The sequence below is a fragment of the Clytia hemisphaerica genome, unplaced genomic scaffold, assembly GCF_902728285.1.
Source record: "Clytia hemisphaerica strain Z4C2 unplaced genomic scaffold, Clytia hemisphaerica genome assembly, whole genome shotgun sequence".
In the NCBI taxonomy this organism is placed as follows: Eukaryota; Metazoa; Cnidaria; class Hydrozoa; order Leptothecata; family Clytiidae; genus Clytia; species Clytia hemisphaerica.
In genome coordinates this window covers 182,379-202,231 of record NW_027103429.1, presented here as the reverse complement: position 1 = coordinate 202,231, position 19,853 = coordinate 182,379, and the positions used below count along the sequence as shown (strand labels likewise).

General features: G+C 34.1%; 1 protein-coding gene across 1 annotated transcript in view; it reads right to left on the bottom strand.

Moving 5' to 3' along the window:
* Positions 1–19,853, bottom strand: part of LOC136797948 (FMR1-interacting protein NUFIP1-like) — a 36,476-nt gene that overhangs the window by 16,076 nt on the left and 547 nt on the right. The window contains exons 2-9 of the mRNA XM_067054528.1: positions 19,668–19,748; positions 19,454–19,516; positions 19,152–19,228; positions 18,828–18,920; positions 18,202–18,434; positions 17,744–17,892; positions 12,807–12,854; positions 9,318–9,463 (exon numbers count right to left, since the gene is read on the bottom strand). Coding sequence (XP_066910629.1) covers positions 9,318–9,463; positions 12,807–12,854; positions 17,744–17,892; positions 18,202–18,434; positions 18,828–18,920; positions 19,152–19,228; positions 19,454–19,516; positions 19,668–19,748 — 890 coding nt within the window. The remainder of the gene's footprint in view (positions 1–9,317; positions 9,464–12,806; positions 12,855–17,743; positions 17,893–18,201; positions 18,435–18,827; positions 18,921–19,151; positions 19,229–19,453; positions 19,517–19,667; positions 19,749–19,853) is intronic.

Genomic DNA, 19,853 nt, shown 5'->3' with positions numbered 1-19,853 from the left:
TTGATAAACCAAAAGCAAGGGGGTGTTAAAAGAATGACTTTCCTAAGGAGGGTTGCCAGTTAAGGGGGGGGGGTCTTCTTACCTATAGGGGGGGGGGTCTTCTTAGATAAGGGGGGATCTTCCTTGAATTATGCTATATTACTGTAGTATATAGAATGACAGGATTCGAACCTGCAAAATGTCTTCAGCTTTAAACTAAATTAGCTTTATTTTCTAAACAAGTAACTTTTTCCTTTGTAAATAGAAGTCTATATTCAACAAAAATCATCTAACCTAATCATGACTCTTGTACAATCGTTTCATTTATACTGATTTTCTAAGGGGGGGAATTTTAAATGAATTTCGTAAGGGGGGTTACCACTTAAGGGGGGGGGGTCCTCTTACCTAAGGGGGGGTCTTGAAGAACGTAAAAATATGGTTAAAGAAAGAGATCCCTAGGTTTGCCCCCTAGTATTAGGCTAAACTACTTGATTTCATTTCTCGTAAACAGCAAAGATTGAAACCCTATCGAAAGAAATTCTTCATCTGAACCTCTTTAACCCTTTTAAGATTTCAACAGAGGTTAATCACTGATTTATCGAGATATACCTTATTGCGACTAAAAAAAATATCGCGTTGATCCAATATCGCCAGTCATCAATCCCACACAATTTCGCAAGATTTCACGATTTTCGCGTACGTAAAAGCGTAAATTCAACCTCTTGAAAGATAATCCGATCAAAATAGGTGTTTTAAGCCAGATAAAAAAACGCTTCGATTAAGAAACGGTTCCAAAAGACTGTTTGGGCACCCAATAATTTGAATTATCAAAAGAAAGAAGACGTTACAAAACAAAACGTATCGAAACAATTATACGTTCTAATTTTTCATCTGAACGAAACTGCTCCTTTTTCTCCCTCCGAAACTTTCCTTAACGAAGCAATATGAACACTTCCGAAGAGATGCTAAACCGTAACGTCTGATCATGGTCTAATCTAATATAGAAGCATAGTAATGATAGAAGTTACCAACACACTATGTCATAGAATATGAGCAACATAACTATGGGAGGAAGCATAATTTCTATGACGGAAACATATCATTTTTATAAGAAACTATACGTAGCAACGGATCATCAAGTAAGGTATGGAAACTTGATAGAGAATCGGTGCCACCTAATGATGATCATGCGTAACCTTATGCTAATTTCTAACCTGATGGATGACTCAAACCTTTCCAAAAAAATCCAAGCATCCAAAATTTTCCATAGTATTACTGTATAATTGTTTTAGTTTCAAAACGTTTTATGAAATGTTCTTATTAGAAACATATTTTCAAATTTTCGAATCAAAGCAATCTATATTGATAATTGCACTAATTCCCAAGAGCCCACAAGACGATTTAAATTCAATCGCGGCTAATAAACAACAAAATATTCCACTTCAGTAACTACAAGAGATAATTTGGCGGGATACAATAATTACAAGGTCTCAAAAGAAGGTTGTCTAATGCTCATTCCGACATTTTAAATTTTCCGGGGTTTTGTTGTTTGGAATTGCTTAGGTCAGGATTGCTAGTAACGGCTTGTCACTGTGCCGGGTGCATACTCGGCGCCTTGGGCCCCGCAGGGTTGCTAGTAACGGCTCGAATTTCAGTCAGGTTAAAAAAGGGGCAATTTTACTCATATTATAATAACATTACCCCCGTCTTTTTGTCGTTCTATAAGTATTTTCAAATTTTATATATTGCTGTGCGAGTGTGGCTCAACGGATAGGGCGCTGGGTTTCTGATCAGAAGCTCTTTCATTTGGTGGGTTCGAACCCCGGTCGGGTCGATAATTCAAGGTCAGTTAAAACACTTTAGAATAGTCAGAAAACATAGTAAATAAGCTAGAAAAGTACCCAGTGGGTCAGAAAGAAGCCACAGAGAAGATAGACAGAAATGAAAAGTCGATGTCGGAATGAGCAATAGACAACCTTCCTTTGAGACCTTGTAATTATTGCCTAATTTGGCGGGCAGATAATTTCGTAATTTCAATTGGACGAAACTTAGGTCCTTAACCCTTTTCATACTAGGCTTTTATGTACGGTTCAAATCTAGGGGGGCTGATTCTGTACCAGCCCTTAACTTTTAGTAGGTCTTTTTGGATGAAATTTGGCACACGAGATCCTTGTCATATAAGGCAACTTTTGACAAAAATCTTTTTGTTTGATGATGCCACTCATCATGCTCAAAATGAGCTAAAACCGAATAATTCCTTTGTTCTTATAAATAGCTATTGTATTCTAACAAAGTCCCCGGAGTATAAAATGCTTAATTTATCCTAAATATTCAATAAATTACGGTTTAAACGATATATTTGACATAAAAAATAAATTTGTATTGGAAATGTGTCAATTTTTGTGACACCTTTTACTGTCAGAAATGTCATCATGCTCAATGTGTGAAAATTTTTAGGTGTCAATTTTTTTTTTTTGAAGCCAAATAAAAAATTATGAATTTACAGAAAATTTTATGCCCAAAGCTCTATTATTTCAGGAGCTATAACATTTAGTTTACCCCCCCCCCAGTAGGAAAATATTCTTATTTTAGACGTTATTCAAAAGTACAACAACTTCACAACAACCACACCACGACCAAAATGGCAATCCATGAAAGTAGTACAGCACTTTATAATGAATCTGTTTTCTGAAAATCAAAGTCTCGTGAATTTCATATCCAAATTCTAGCACTGAAACGTTACATTGACCTTTCTGTCCAAACATGACAATAACAACGCTACCACTTGACGATTATAGCACAAATAAAACACACGTTTTTTTATAAGAACAAACTATATAAGAACATAAGGCTTCGATGGCCAAATTACTAAAAACAAGTTAAGAACATTTTAAGGCTTTGCGGACTCGAAAACAACCGATTCTTTAAGGAAAATCGCAAAAAGTTAAGAACACCCACCAAAGGTTTCAAAAATTTTGGATCCGATTCTCCTTAAAAATCGAATAAGCAAGCACAAGATTGTGAAGTTTATCCTAATAAATACTAACACATAGTTTGGGATCGGTTTCAAATGTCTAAAATTACCTCATAAGGTTTTTTTATGAGAACAAACTATATAAGAACATTCGAGCTTCGATCGCAAAAATGTTAAGAAAAAGTTAAGAACATTTTAAGGCTTCGAGGACAGTGGATATTCTTATAAAAATGAATCCCGAATTTCTTCCCAGTCGTTTCTTTGTAATTCATAGATGTATCGTATGATACGAGGATACATATTTGTCTTAGCTTAGGATTAATTTATTTGATAGAGCTTTATCGTTTTTGTGTTAAAAAAACCCCCAAAAAAGGACTGAATTGCGAGTAACAAAAACAGAAATAGTTTGATAAGATCTTGCTTTAGGCTTTCAGCAAATACAAAAAGCATATTGAATGTTGACTTTCAATTCCAAATAGCAAAATAAACATCGAGAGGTTTCGGTAAAACACTGAGAAGTCTGTTGAAAATAAAGCTTTTTTACCACCAAAGTTTCAGAATTTGCTAATTTTAACATGCTGAATATTTCAAAGGTAATTTCGAGCCGTTTTGAGCTATTTTACAGTAAGTAGTAGGTAGTAAGCGTTTTGTACTTGCCGATTTCAGAATGTAAAACCCTTGATTTTGTATGGTGGAGATAGTTACCTCAAATTTCTTATTCGCGAAAATAAGTCTTTGTGAAAAATCAAAATCCGCTCGTTTCAATGTTCAAAATCAAATGAATCACACTTCCCATTGACAGAATAATAAATTTGCTCTAATTATTTTCCAGGGGCTCAATATGTAACTCCGGAATCGAAAATCAAATATTTTCAAGATTTTATTTTTACATAAGTGTCCCCGTTTCATATCTGTCACATATTTCATATAAGGGCAGTGTCTGCCTTTTGTTATATTATGCTGATATAGGCGAAAAAATGTTTTTCTTTTCCTCTTTCTGACCAATCTTGCTCCACATACGTGGCAATCCAATGTTAGAAAACTTGTGGATTAAAATCAGTGAGTAAGCAAACGATATCACTCTTATTTAAAAACAAAACCTTTAAACTTTAACTTATTGAACAAGAACGAATGAAGAATAAGACAAAATATATTCACACTTTCAATCACTTGCTATCTTATCTTGTGATCTCGACGCCATGTTTTTCTTGTTAAAAACATCGATCAATGAATAATGTGAAGTTTAAATTTGTGAAAATTGTTAATATTTTGAACGTTTCGAAAGAAAAATAGATAAACTATCAGTAGTAAAGTGAGGTAGAAGCCGTTTTTAAAATATAATCTCTATTATGCATTTTTAGGCAGTTAAAGAGAGCATAACATAGCTCTGTCGCATTGTCAAAACCCTGTAATTCGAATCTCATTCTCATCAAATTATTCGGCCGATGATGATGCGATTAAAAAAAAATTAATACATTATTTCAAATTCACACCAAAAATTAAAACATGTTAAGAACAATTTTAGGTCAAAAAAGGTGTCAAAAAATAAGAATAGCCGGGCCTAGCAACTACTCTGTACCAGATAGTATCTCACGTTTATCCTTTTTTAGTAGACTCGCGCATGGTCTGTTTGATAAAAAAAATTTCCGTACGGAAACCTCTGCGATGAAATATGATTTATAGATAGCAAAACTTCTCTCTTCATCCTAGCCTCTCTCATCCACAATCCATCATAGCGGTGGGTTTGAAAAAATCTCAAATGAGAAAAGACAATGACAACAGACCCTCTACGGCAATTTGAAATTACCCGTAGATATCGGGTCTGTGTACAGAATAAGCCTCAACAAAATCTTATGGTTCTTATAAAAAAGGTGTAACCAAATTTAGTAAGTTTTGCGCTAAATTGGCTCAATTCACAATACAGTAAGCACATTTGGTCGGTTTGCGTAAAAGTGGACATGGAGACGGTTTGACCCACAGGGATTATAAGAGTGCTTCAATTTGTTGGTTTTTTGTTTTTATATGTTGCTGTTAATATACAAAATCTCATTGTAAAATTTTTTCACCAGAATTTGTACCAATCTGGAAATATCGCGTTACGTACGGGACATTTTGCGTTACGTACGGGACGGTTTTGAGAAAATTCTAATTTTAAAGCTTTAATTGTAACATAATCCTTGTGTTGTGTAGCATCTTTTGTTGGATCATCCAATGAAGGATAGGTTGAAGTAAAATTTTTTGCCTTGTTTTTATTTATAAGTGCTAGTGGGAGAAATGGGCAGAGATTTTACTGCACGGTTGAGCTTTTATGTCCCGTACGTAACAGTTTGGTTGAATGAACTGGTATAATCTTTTGTGAAATCATTATGACAAATAATTTACATAGATTTCTTAATTGATATCTGTGGATCATAACTAAAATTTAAAATTTGCTGTAAAAACCATAGAAAAAAAGATATTTTAACTGATTTGAGCCTAATTGGAGATGGTTCTACGTGAATGTCCCGTACGTAACACCTATAAAATTGGGCATATCTCGCTTAAAGTTTGGTTTAAAATTTGTTTTTTTTCAGTATTTTGTAAGTTTTCCAGATCCCTCTCTAAAAATGATTGCTAAATTCTCTGGGTCTACATCGTTTTTCCAAAAAACTGCTTAGAAATAAAATTTGTCCCGTACGTAACTTTGTCCTGTACGTAACAACAAATTTCTATTAAATACACAGCTGTTTCTTAAAATATATTTTAGTGTTTACTTCCAATTTTATTGAACATATGATGGCTGTTATCAATCACCTACCTTCAAGACAACTTTTTTCAGTCAGTTGAGTGATTGAGAGGGTCATTGATAGCTGTGAGGGAGTAATACAATTTAAAAGGTTGCAATACAGAGTCCAATCTATATCTATAGTGTGACCCACTAAACGTAACCTGAGATTTCACTGAAACCCTTTTAGTTTTTTTCTCTAGCTGTTTCTCTGACTTTATAAGTTATTGGTTTGAAATTTTAGCTGACCCTTTTTCATGATATATAGAGCCTAGAGATGTGAGAGAGTGTATGTAGTATTTTGAAAGTTTGTCCCATACGTAACAACAAAGAACTTATCAGCAATAGTAACATATTAGTTTGAGGCTAGATTGGTAACATAAACAAATTATGATAAATCTTATGTGTTTTTTTTAAGTAGAATAAAACAAGATAATAATGAAACCAGTCAATCAACGAGTAAGAGAGCATCGACAGCGTATGAAAGATTCATTGGGAGGTGAAGTATTTAAAGAGATGAAAAGAGGAAGGATAGAGAAGATCAGGGAAAAGCAGAAAAAACAACGACTTAAAAATGATGAGGCAAAAGAGGAGTATTGCAAGAAGGGAAGAGCGAGTAAGAGATTACAACAGGTCAGAAAAAGATAAAGTGAGGGACAAGCATCTGAGTTATCAGTTTTACAAAGAAATAAACTAATTGGCAAGAAAAAGAGAAAGCGAAATTCCGAAAACATGAGAAAAGAACAGGACACTTTAAAAATTAAAGTTAAGCTTACATACAACAAGAATAGAAGGCTTAAAAGACAGTAGGCAAGCAATGAGAATGAAACCAGTCAGTCTGCAACCCCAGAATCTGTAAACCTTGATACATTAGTCATAAACAGTGTATAACCTCATGGAAAAAGACCCCCCCTACAAAGATTAGCCTTGAGCAATCCTCCATTAGAAGTCAGTCCGCTTCTCGTCTCAATAAGGTGGAAAGTAGGCTCAAAGCCAAAGAAGACACCCGATCTTTTCTTCAAGAGAAGGTCATAAATTTCATGAATCAGGACATTAATTCTGTTGTTGTTCCCGATGAAAAGAAAAGTCATAAAAATCAGCGATACAGATTGTCATCAATAAAAACTCTACGGCATAAGTTTGAAGCGGAAAATTATGACAAGGAAATTTCATATGCTCAATTCTGGCGCTATGTTTCAGAAAATATTATTAAGCCGAAGCCAGAGGACTGGGGTGCATGCTTATGCATGACCTGCGTGAACCCTGACTTTAAACTATCATGTATAAAAAAAACTTTACCTCTTTCAGAGGTGACAGTCCAGATAGTCAATACAAATTGGAAGAATTGCATGCCAAAATTAAAGCATGTAAAAAAGAGCTTTAAGTACTTGGAGTGGGCAAAAGAAAAAACATCTGGGACAAAGCTTACACTTTACCACACCAACAAAAATTCTTGTTCTGTGAAACTGCTTGTTTTCTTGGAAAAGTTTCAGACTTCCAAGCAATTTTTAAAAATTTTGTTACGTACGGGACATTTTTTGTCACCCCCAGTGGCTTTAAAGATGCTATTTTATACTGAGGATTACTTGACCTTACAGTGTTTTATTGTTTTTTTCTCCTCATATATAGCTGTAACTATAATTTAATCAGTTTAGGTGTTTCATGTACTTCTTTTTTAGAGTTTATCATAGTTAATATGGGGTAGAATAGGATTTTCCGTTAAAAAATTCATATATATGTTGAAAATTTTTTGCTTATGATTCTTTCTATGTGTAACATTTTATTGAAAATTGATGGCAACCATGTAGTAGGAGTGGAAAATATCAATAAAGGGTATTCCAGGCTTTTTAGAAAAAAATTATAGTAAATTTTAATGATTGTTACGTACGGGACAATTTTTTGTGTGCCTTCAACATTGAAGTAGCCGCCATTTGCTTTCAGATCAGAATCACGTAGGACTGCTTCGGAATATGAAACTTAAATCCATAAGGTAAAGAAAAAACGTCATTACAATAAAAAATTCAAAGAAAAAAAAAAAAATTTTTGACCCTTTTTCATGTCCACTTTTACGCAAACCGACCATTTATAGCAGTCTACGTGAAGTCAAATCGAAAGTTATTAATAGCCTGCAGAGAGTACAATAACAGCAAACGGCTCAAAAAATCCATCAAAAAAATCTATGAAAGATAAGAAAAGTCAAACAAAAAATATTTCACTTCACACCGCAGCAAATCAAAAACTTTGCTAGAGAAAGCTAGTTCTAGAAAAGGGGATATCCAAGTGACCTTATCATTATGTACTATTTTTTAAGAACAATGGAGATGAAAAATGCGAAATAATAAGAACAATTTAAAAACAAACTTTGGTCTGGATTTCAACCAAATTAAGATTCAAAGTTATCAAAAGGCTATCAGCCTGCGAATACCTCAATATTCGATAAAAGGACAATTCGAAGCTTAAAGTGTCAAAAAATAAGTCCAAAAAGACTAACCTCAACAGAAATTTGCTGGTTCTTATAAAATAGGATGTTTTTGTGATTCTCTTGATTCATTTCAATTGTAATTTTGAGGCCAATATTTTAGGAAGATATCAATTTTCGTTTCCCCCTTTTCCTCTTGTTTGAGAGGATCCTAATGACTGATTAAGTATACAAGCTTTTTCATTTGCACTCGCACCTTTCTCAAGACAAATGGGGGCAAAAAAATAAGAAAGAAATATTCATTTTTCATTAGAAAGTATGTTTCTATTCAGGCTTATGCTATCAAGGAAACACGAAAACCAATTTATGGATTCTTTGAAAGTGTCAATCTTGCACTGACCAGGAATGTTCAAAATGTTTATATAATATCTAAAACTGAACCTACCTTCAGTGATAAGCGTTAGCAATCCCGCAATTTCTTTGTCAATTTAATTTCATTAAAATAAACCACAGGGCGTCTAGGGATCTTTCACCTCCATTTTTAGGGTATAAAGGTTTTCAGGCAGTTTAAAAGTTTTCAAGGTTTTCCCCTTACAATTTATGATTTTTAATTTCAAGGTTGGATGGAGAGAAAGTCTTCAAGGTTTTCAAGGTCTCGTAAACAACAACAAACTATTACAAAAACAACGTGAATTGCACTAAAAATGAAAGTTCACGAAAGAATTCAAACGGTTTCGATTGACCACACGAAACGTTAAAAAAACTCCAAATAAACGTCCATCTTCACATTTGAATAAGCGTAAGAAATTAATGTTGAATAACAGCCCAGTCAGTTACCCCTTTTAAAGTTTATGATCAGGATAATTAAACTCTCGGAAAAACCTTCTCTGCTTCAATTATTCACAAGATTAAGTAAATGCTAGACAGTCTTAAGAAGTGTTAAAAGGGGATCGAAAAGGAGGCACGAACAAAAAGATTATCTTGCTCAGACATTATATAACTTTATGGAACTTACCCAGTATTTCAAGCATTTAGTTCTTACCCCGATCTCGTGCGATTTTTTTTTCATATCACCGTCATTTAGTTTGTGTGTCAGTTTTCACCCAGTTTTATCAGAAGGAACAAGACTTCTGAATACTCTTTTGACAAAAGACATATGATTTAATTAAAAAAGTAATTACCTTGTTGCTATAGCTTCTTTTGTACACCCGCTTTCAATGCCTTCACCTGATTCTTGGTCTTGATTTTGAAAGAAATTTTTTTGGACGATGTAACGCACGCACTGTAAAATAACGTTCCTCTCGTGCCGGATCTCTTTAGCAAGTAACTGGAAAATGAAAAATGAAAATTCAAGAGAAATTATGAAAAATTGCTTTAAAAGTTGGCGTTGATGTTTCAGCTTCTACCTTCATAGGGAAAGCATTAATGCAGATTTTAATGTCATATTTCTTTACACACTAGTTAGGCTAACTGCCTATAGATTTCCCATGGGAGTGTGTCCAGTTTTAAAGTCGACTATAACCACTATGTTGTTTTCTAATTACTAGTAACCTTAGATTCTCGAAAATTCGAATTTCATGACATTCGAATCACACTGTTGACGACCAGAATTGAAAACAAGATTGCGGACTGGTGGACTTCAAAACTGGACATACTTCATTTTATACTGTTTTAAACATTACTAATACTGTCACATGGTAGTAATATTCAGATGAAAAAGAAAATAGATATTATTTTATAACTCAAATAAAACGAGGGTAACAGCTTGGGGAAGACACCACGCGGGCTCAGTCGTAAAATCCTGTAATTTGATTTTTATTGCAGAAGTATAACTTGGAGATCAAGGGCCAGATGGACGATAAAAATTTCAGAGAAAACTAAACAGGATTACAAATTATTACAAAACAAATCACAAAATGTATAAATACATTTCACATCCCTCCTGAAGATTATGGAAAACATTGAAAGATCAATTGACGAGAGCAGTAAACTTTGTATATTGAGTCATTGTATCCGCATTTTCTTTCGAGAGATTTCCCGCTTATATTTGTTTTTAAGGTATTCGTCCTCATCCCCTTCATTCCTTTCCCTAGGAAAGAAAAATTGCCTTAAGATTTACGCCGCATTCATCTAGTGCTTTTTCCGTTTCTTTCATGGCACATTTTAAAATTCTGGTGATAACAAATTAAAAGGAGTTATATTATAATTTTCTCTTAGTATTTGATGTTTAAATTTTTCTAAAGTTGCTCCAAACTTCATTCTCTCTTGACAAATTTAGGAAGGTAAATGTAGTCATTATCAAGAGATCGTCTATTTTTGTTTGAATAATTTTTAAAGTTGTACGTAAAAAAAAACGCCACAAAAAATAATCGGTCAAAAACGACGACAATATATATGTTGCCTAATATTTTGCACAAAGCCCAGATAATACTCCTTATATTCGTAGCAATAGAAAGTTTATGTACTTACTGTGGACAACGATTTAGTCAATCAAGATCTAGACAAGTGATACTTTTATGGACCTACCTGGTTATGCATTTAGCACATATATAATTGATATCTACGTGAGCATGACCGTTAAACAATCATTCAGAACACAAATAGTGACGATCTATTAAAATTAGTCGTTTGTTTCTTATAAAAAAACGTTTAGTTACCAAAATTTCATACTCTTGAAATATTCTTTCATATTCAAGACTTCGTGAGCAAAAAAACATCTATCTCATCAAAAAATTTAGTAATTTGGCTAAGAACATTGATGTATGCTTATTAATAGTGACTCTTATAGATAAAGATGCGTTTTTTGAGCTGAAAAATTCTTTTTTTACGAAAATCTTCTTGAGCCATCTTTTACCTACTTTCATGCAAAAAAATTCTAAAAAAAACAATGATCCAATATTTTACAAAGTCCAAAAAAACCGTTTTTTAATTGTTTTTTGGTCCAAATTTGCCCAAAAACATTTTTTTTCGAAAATCGGGCTTCGTCACATTTGAGGGTTTATAGTTATGCATCTTTGTGCAAGAAATCATAAAGAATGAAAGAGCCAATCTTGAGAAAAGCTAATACTTAAGTAATTGATAATGTGCTTATAAAAAAATATCGAATTTGGCCAGTTTCTCAATAAAAACACGCCAAGCAACCAAAATTTCCTGTCTAAACACACATATTCTTCAAAAGTAAGCCCTCATGAACAAAGGAAAAACATCTATCTCATAAAAAAATTGAGTAAAATTGACTAAGAACATTGTATGCTTATTAATAGTAATTCTTATAGATAAACATGCCTTATTTGAGCCAACAAAATTTTTTCGCAAAAATCTGCTTGAACCATCTTTTATCTATGATGGTACCCTACTTTCATGCAAAAAATTAGAAAAAATTAATGATCCAATTTTTCACAAAGTCAAAAAGACCCGTTTTTTAGCCGTTTTTTGGCCCAAATTTACCCCCAAATTTTTTTTTCGAAAATCGGGCTCCGTCACATTTTGGCCACCACCATTTTGCACCTTTGTACCAAAAATCAAAAGATTCCTATGATTCAATCCTGAGAAAAGTTGGTAACAGACGAACGAACGAACGAACGAACTAACGAACGAACGGACGAACGAACACAGGTTAATTATTTATAGGACCTCCACCCCACCGGGGTAGGTCCAAAAAATCAGAAGCTAACTATCTATGTCGCAGAAGAACCTGGAAGAACACAAAATACATAAAGTAACGGTAGTATCAAAATATGACTGCCCGAAATAAGATATAGTTACGTACGCCCCTCGGAGTTGTTGGCGGTAGTATTCTTTAACCGCCTCAGGCAACTCTAATACTTCACCCTTAAGACTCTAAGAAAGCTAAAAATTTATCAAAAAGGTCTAAATTTTATCCATGACCCACATGATGCGTTCTGGCTCAACAAAAAGTAAAAACACCTCCATAAAGATTGTTTGTGCAGAAAAATAATTTGCTCGTATTGATAATATGATGAAACCTTATCGCAGGTATGGAGATTTTTAAATTTCTCGATGTTGTTATGTTCAAAGAGTTATTTTGGAAATCTTCAGTCTTAGAAGAATTATTATTACATAATTACACCGTAAAAATATTACACAATTGTAATATTGGACGCACCTTCAACTATGTTTGGAAGGCATTTATTATGTCCCATTATCTTTTGACTACATACCACGAGTAGGAACCTACGAGCGCAACAACCCATACATCATTTTTAGATAGCACACGTAGAAGCGGTTCTATAGGGCATAGATCCTATTATATTGAACTCTTCAGTGAAATATTCAAGCTTTAATATTATATTGAGTTGTAGTTATGCGGTAGCACAAGTCTAATCTTTTTCTACAGGCGTGCTTCACGTTTTATTTAAAAATTCTATCATCGTATTGGAGGCTACCATTCCCATGATACCAAACGTTTGGGCCCCCTTTCTTTTGAGGTCTAGGTGTACCCTACAGGTCTTAGATGAGAAGATACCAAAAATCGTGTATTTTGCTGGAATTTTTATCAACCCCTAAGATTCGATCAGGGTTTCTTTGATGCCCCACAAGTTGTTTTACGCATGTCTTTTTTAGGGAACAGGAACGTTAGGATCAGATGGTATAAACCTGTGGTCAGGTGCCGATCCATCTTTCAAACTTTTTTACCCCAAAAAACTTACCATTTCTAGTAATGATGTCCTTTTGGGTGGCTCATGTTTTTGCTGTCTCTGAAAATGAACGAAAAAGAGCAAATGTGAGTCAGAGCAAATGCCTAAAGCAACTACATATTTTTTTAATACACAAGCATTAACTAGGTTACTAAGGCTTGAAATAAGCCAATTCTTTTTTCATTATCTCGTAGAGTAAAACCTTTTTAGATAATTTCACGATAGCCCTTGACCCAATAAACATAAATATAATATAATATCAGGGGTGGTCAAAGCAAATTTTTGCAGAAAATGAGCTAGAATGCTAAGCAACCCCAGCCGCCCCTGATTCGAAAATTGGAGTTGCTGTATAAAAAAAATGGGTATCGTGTTTTTTGTAGATATTTGTTTTCGCTTAATACAGGGTTGCTACAGGTTTGTCAATTTGAAAGCTCCAGACTTTTAGTCTCAAAAGCCATGTTTTTCCAGATTTTTTATCTGAAAATGTAAAAAATTTTCCAGACATTTTGATAAAATACCCAATATTTTCCAGACACTTTATCTGTTACGAAGGTTTTCAGATATTCCTTAACAGTCATTTGAAAGGCCAGATTGACGAATACAAAAGAATGAGAAATATCATCAATGAATATGATGAAAAGGTTTGGTTGCGAGGGAAGCGAGCACAAATTTTGGGGGATTTCAAAAGCCATAAGTGAAAGTTTCCTATTTCCAGAAAAGTTACGAGACTTCATTCAGGACTATTTCCCTCAAATTCTATATTTTTCTCTAGACAAGTATGCTAATTCCAGACTTTTTCCAGACTTTCCAGACATTTCCAGACTTTTACCTAAACTTCTACCTAAACGTAGCAACCCTTTAATACTATCAGACAGGATATCATAGCTTAGATTAAAGACCCCCTTCATTAGTAAAATGGTGCCTCAGCCCGTTTAAGGCGACTATTTGGGGTATCCTATTTTAAGCAGAAGTCGTTCATATCCTATGTCCTCAATATCTTAAACAGTGGAAGCTGGGATTAATTTTAGTATTTTTATTTTGAAAAATGAACATACACCCACAGAACAAATGTGCCAAATTCCAGTCATCTTTGTAAATATCTTAACCTTTGCAGACTGCCCCCAGTTTACAGAGAGGCATTATAGACCAACATCAACTGTTGTTGAAAATATTCTGAAATTTCTATCTTGATATAAGTGAATAGAATTTCGCCATTTTCCAAATTCTGGCCATTCAGGCAAAACCTTAGTTCTCGCAAAAATTTTGAAATCCGAATTTTGGTCAAAGCCCTTGGGATGAAGGATTTAGGTGAAAAAGGAGCTGATTCCCAAACTTTATCATGCAAGAATGTACCCGGATGAAGATTCAACGAATATGTAAAGGTTACTTATTTAGTGTCACAAATTTGATGATCGCTGCGGTAATAATATATACTAGCCGGTACCCGGCGTCGCACGCCGGTTAAGCTGTAGCTGAACGCACTAAAAGTCCTTTGGATATTGAAGGTGGCTTAAAAGCAAGATCAAATATAAAAAAAGAAATCTCAAAGCCTGAATACAAAATCTTCAAAGTTTGACTCTAGTCTCCTGGGTGGCTTATCTTTTAACCATATTTGGATTGTGTACTGTCCCCATGACTTAATTTTTTGTTTTTAAATCTGCAAGTAGATTTTTGTCTCGCTTCGCTCGCGTTAAATATGCCGTCCAGGAAAAAGCGGGAAAGAAAGCCACAAAGAATAGTGCAACTCTATGTTTTTATCAGATTAAAAAAAAATAATAAATAGCTTTTTTTTAAACCCTTGTCATATCTAAACTTTTCGAATTTGGATATGTAAAATGTCGTACACACTTTTTAACAGTAACGACGACTCGAATGTTTTTATATGAAGAAAGAGGTGGATTATTTTTTTCTCTTGCTTTTTATCGCCCTTTGAATGCTGTTGTTGTTCGACAAACTTTTTTATTTTTATATTTTGATTTACATTTGAAATGTTCTTTTCTATAAAAGGAATTTGTTTTGTTTTGAAAAGAATTCGAATGTCATTAATCATCGTTAGGCAAGCCTGGGCAGAAATTAAAATTACTAAATGTAGATGGGCCTTAAATTTCAAAATAAAAGCTGAATAAAGTCTAAACCAGGCTCTATCCGATCTGTCAATCAAAACAAACTTATCGAGAACAAAAAAAAACATTGCTTGCTTGCGAAAACGAAAGTGACACACAAACAGACATACAGACTACGGCTATTAATATATAACTAGCCGGTACCCGGCGTCGCACGCCGGTTTAGCTGTTTGCTGAACGCATTTAAAGTCCTTTGGATGTTGGGAAGGTGGCTTAAACACGATGAAATCAAAATTAAAGGGAAGAATTCTCTTCAAAATTTGACTCTATTCGACGTATCTTTTAACCATATTTTGAAAAAGATTTTTGTGGCAAAAATAATCAGAAAGCAGAAAGGGCGTCATTCCCAAATTACACCATACCGGCGACCAGCGACGTCCGAGACGGCTCTGCAATTAAATTTTTTTTCTCGCTTCGCTCGCGTTACATTTGCCGTAGTTCTCGATGTTTAGGAAAACTTTGATGTCAAGATAAGCGGAGTAAAATAATAGACATTTCACGAGATTCGTCGAAAAAAGGCAGCCGGGGGGTGGGGGTACTTAGGCAAGAGAAGGGTACGGGTATGTGCCGGCCTTAAGGGTGCTTTTTTAAAAAATCGAAAAATCAAACTTCAGTCCCACTAAGAATCGGAAAAATAGGAAAGTTTCAACTTTTTGCCCCCAGAAAGATAAAAATTTGGTCAAATTAGTCCCAAAAAGTGAATTAAAATTCGCACAATTTCCCTTGTTTCTTCTCCTCTTTATTCTGCTAAGGGTCCGAGGGGCAGGGCCGAAAGTCAGCTAGCAACCATAGTCCCCCCAGGAAGGCAGCTAGGACACGCAGACAAAAAACCGTGAATGCGCAATTTTATGTTGCTTTTTATAAAATAACTTCGTCATAACTTTTCAAATTCAACAATGACTTAGATTTACAGCAAAATTATCGACATAGATGTTTAAAGGTCCATTTTTACGAAGAAAGAAATCTAGTTTTTACCGCCTTTTGAATTTATTTTTAATGTTGCTGTTGTTCTAACAAACTTGTCTTGTGATTATTATGTTTTATTTTATATTTGTTCTTTTCTTTAACAGATTCTGTTTAAAAGATTTTCTTTTGTTTTGAAAAGAATTCGAATGTCTCAAATCAAATAAGGTCGTTAATTACATTCGAAAACATAAAACAAAAGAAAAAAAAGAAAACAAGCAACATGCTGAATGGACCTACCTAATGATTAACATCAGACGAAAATAAGAAAAAAGTGACAATAATTGTACAAAAATTCAGAATGGAAAAATAAAGCTTGTGTGTTGAATAATGTAAAATGGTAAAAAGAAATTTCTACAAATACGAAAATCACTTAAACCATTCAGGCCCAAAAAACCTTTTAAGCTGTTTTTGGCCCAAATTTGCCCAAAAAAATCTTCCTTAAAAATCTGGCTCCGTCACATTTCGGGCATTGCTATTTTGCATCATTGTGCAAAAAATCAGAAAAGAATTATGAGTCAACATTGAGAAAAGCTATATTTTCTTATTTGGTTAAAGGGAATTTCCACAAAATACGAAAATCCGTCTTTTAAAGCGAATAACAATTTTCCAGGAAAAACCACTTCAGCCATTCTTTAGAGAATCTTGCTCTCCTTCTTTGTACAAAAAATCAGAAAAAAGTAATGACAGGATTTTACACAAAGCCCAAAAAACCCTATTTTTAGGCAGTTTTTGGCCCAAATTTGCCCAATAATATATATATTTTATCGAAAATCGGGCTCCGTCACATTTTAGGCATTGCCATTTTGCATCATAGTGCAAAAAATCAGAAAAAAATAATGAGTCAACTTTGAGAAAAGCTATATTTTCTTATTTGGTTAAAGGGAATTTCCCCAAAATACGAAAATCCGTTTTTTAAGGCGAATAAGAATTTTCCGGGAAAAGCCACTTTTGCCATTCTTTAGAGTCTCTTGCCCTCCATCTTTGTACAAAAAATCAGAAAAAAGTAATAACAGGATTTTGCACAAAGTCCAAAAAACCCTATTTTTAGGCAGTTTTTGGCTCAAATTTGCCCAAATATATTTTTTTTCGCAAATCGGGCCCCGTCACATTTTAGGCATTGCCATTTTGCATCATTGTGCAAAAAATCAGAAAAAAATAATGAGTCAACTTTGAGAAAAGCTATATTTTCTTATTTGGTTAAAGGGAATTTCCCCGAAAAATACGAAAATCCGTTTTTTAAGGCGAATAAGAATTTTCCGGGAAAAACCACTTCAGCCATTCTTTAGAGAATCTTGCCCTCCATCTTTGTACAAAAAATCAGAAAAAAGTAATGACAGGATTTTGCACAAAGTCCAAAAAACCCTATTTTTAGGTAGTTTTTGGCCCAAATTTGCCCAAGCCAAATAAATTTTTTCTCAAAAATCGGGCTCCGTCACGTTCTGGGCATTGCCATTTTGCATCATTGTGCAAAAAATCAGAAAAAACTAATGAGCCAATTCTGAGAAAAGCTGGTAACAGACGGACGGACGGACGGACGAACGAACGGACGGACATAGGTTAATTTATAGAACCTCCACCGGGGTACCCGGAGGTAGGTCCAAAAAAGAAAAAGTCAGGACAGAAATTATAATCTATCAATCAAAACAAACTTATCGAACAGTCTTTATAAAACGGCGCGAATCTGATTCAACACATTTGTGGAGCAAGAAGCAATAGTCATCTTTTAAAAGAACAAAACATTGCTTGCGAAAACGAAAGTGACACACAAAAAACAAACAGACATACAGACTATGGCTATTAATATATAGATATAGATTTGATATATTTGAAATAGACAATAAGGCCTATATAACGACCTACCTTCGCGTTTTGATTTTTCTTGCCATCACGACCATTATGTTTCCTGTTCCGTCGGTTGTCACGTTGTTTTGAACCTCTCTGTTTGTTGTTAACATCTGTTTCACCGCCATCAGTTGCCGGCAATTCACCTTCTTCCAGTAGTGCATTTCCTACGTTTAATTATTTAAAAAAATGAATATGTCACATACTCTGTTAAAAGACAATATACTCCTTAATTCAATGTTCAAAGTAGTGGTATTCTAAATAATATGCATGGGCTGGCATGGGTATTTTCAGGGTATTTTCTCACAAGATTATCGAACACATATGAGGGAAAGCAATGTTTGGAGAAGGTTTGTTAATGCCATGCTTTCAATCATGGTCGCAAACATGATGTTGATGATGATTTTAATAAGAGTGGATGTTTTTTACCCCGTTTCTAATTCCACCTCTCCAATCAGGTGTGTTATAATAATTACCACTTAATTCTGTATTGTTCTTTGATGTTTCGACTTTATCAGCCTCGTTTTCAACCATCTCTTCATCATCGTCACCGTAACTTTGTAATAAAGAGAGTCCGCCAGTGGCATTAGTAGTTCCATCTTTCTTCATCTCGTTGTTGTTATTGTTTACATCAGTTCTCTGTTTCTTTGAATTTGTTTTCTCGCGAACTCCTTGGTTGCCACGTTTCCTCTCTGGACGATCACGATATCTGCGATAGGTTTCAAAGGTTTGGCTTTTAGATAAGTTGATATCATTTTTTGTCTAGCCAGCACAAAATCGAACACAATATATCAATAGGAGCCACCCGTCTGATATAAAACATGTTTGATATCAAACGGGAACTCTTACGTAAAACTTAAAGGTTTTCAAGGCTCTTGGCTGACCAAATTTTAGTAGATTTTTGAAGTTTTTTGGTTGTTTATCGGTTTTTCAAGGTCTTTTGATATACAAATTGATTGGTAGCATTTATAAACATCCTTAAAAGCTATAACAACATTAGCTAATAAAATCATTGTTTAAACCAGAGTTCTTGACAAAATCTCTTGGGTTAATATGTTTAATAAGAAATGTGTTCGTAACTTTTCCATATTAACAAACTTACGCAAACTCCTTTGTTTCTATCGCTATGCCTTGTGATTTATTTTCCGATTGATGTTGTTTTTTCTGTTCAACTTTTGACCTACTTGGCCAATTCCTAAAATTGAAAAGCAAATATTGAATAAAGTTTTACAATCATATCATCATAACATTACTGCCAGTTTTAGAGGAGACAATATTAAAAAGCTTAAATCTTCATTATCTAAGTTAGCAAGTTGAATAACCAACAAAATATTGTCACGGTTTTCAATAGAGCAACACACAGATGTCTGTTTAACGTCAAGTTTGGATGTTAAGTGTATAAATCATAAGGTATAAAACAACTCACTTTCGTCTTTCTTCACGCCATTTCTTGATTTCTTCAGGAGTTGTCAGAACGATGCGAAACTTGCCCTCCTCGTGAGTCTAGCAAAGAAATAATCAATATGAAGACCTACTTAAGACTAATCTTCAGTTAATGCACTGTGGTGCTCAACAACTGCGGCTCGTGTGTTAACAACTGATGACATTCGTCAAAACAAAAGACTTTGTTGTGACAAGAACTATCATGTCCCCACGCAATCACATAAAAAAATAAAACTTCAATGCAACACATCTAAATAAAGTAAAAAACCAATGAAATATAAATACCTGGATGAAATGTAATTTGACAGCTTTACTGGAGGCAGTATACGAGCATCCCTCAGCTTCACACTATGAAGATAAAGGAAAAAAAAAACAAATGAAAAATTAGGAAAAACCCCCAAAAACAATAACCTTGCTATGAATTAAAAGCATGAAATTCTCATGGGAAAGTCTGTACAGAGACCATAAGCATAAAAGGTAAGCATTGAATACAAGTTACTTTGACATGTTGTTTTTGATGTTTGAATAAAGCGTCTTGAGAATTGAAGTTTCTTTCACATGGTTCACAACGTACTGAGCCCTGTAAATAAAACATGGTTATTGTGGTAGATGTTGATGCCCTGAATAGTTCAGTTCAAATATATTTATTCAGTTCACATTTTGTACATTGTATAAATAAAGAATT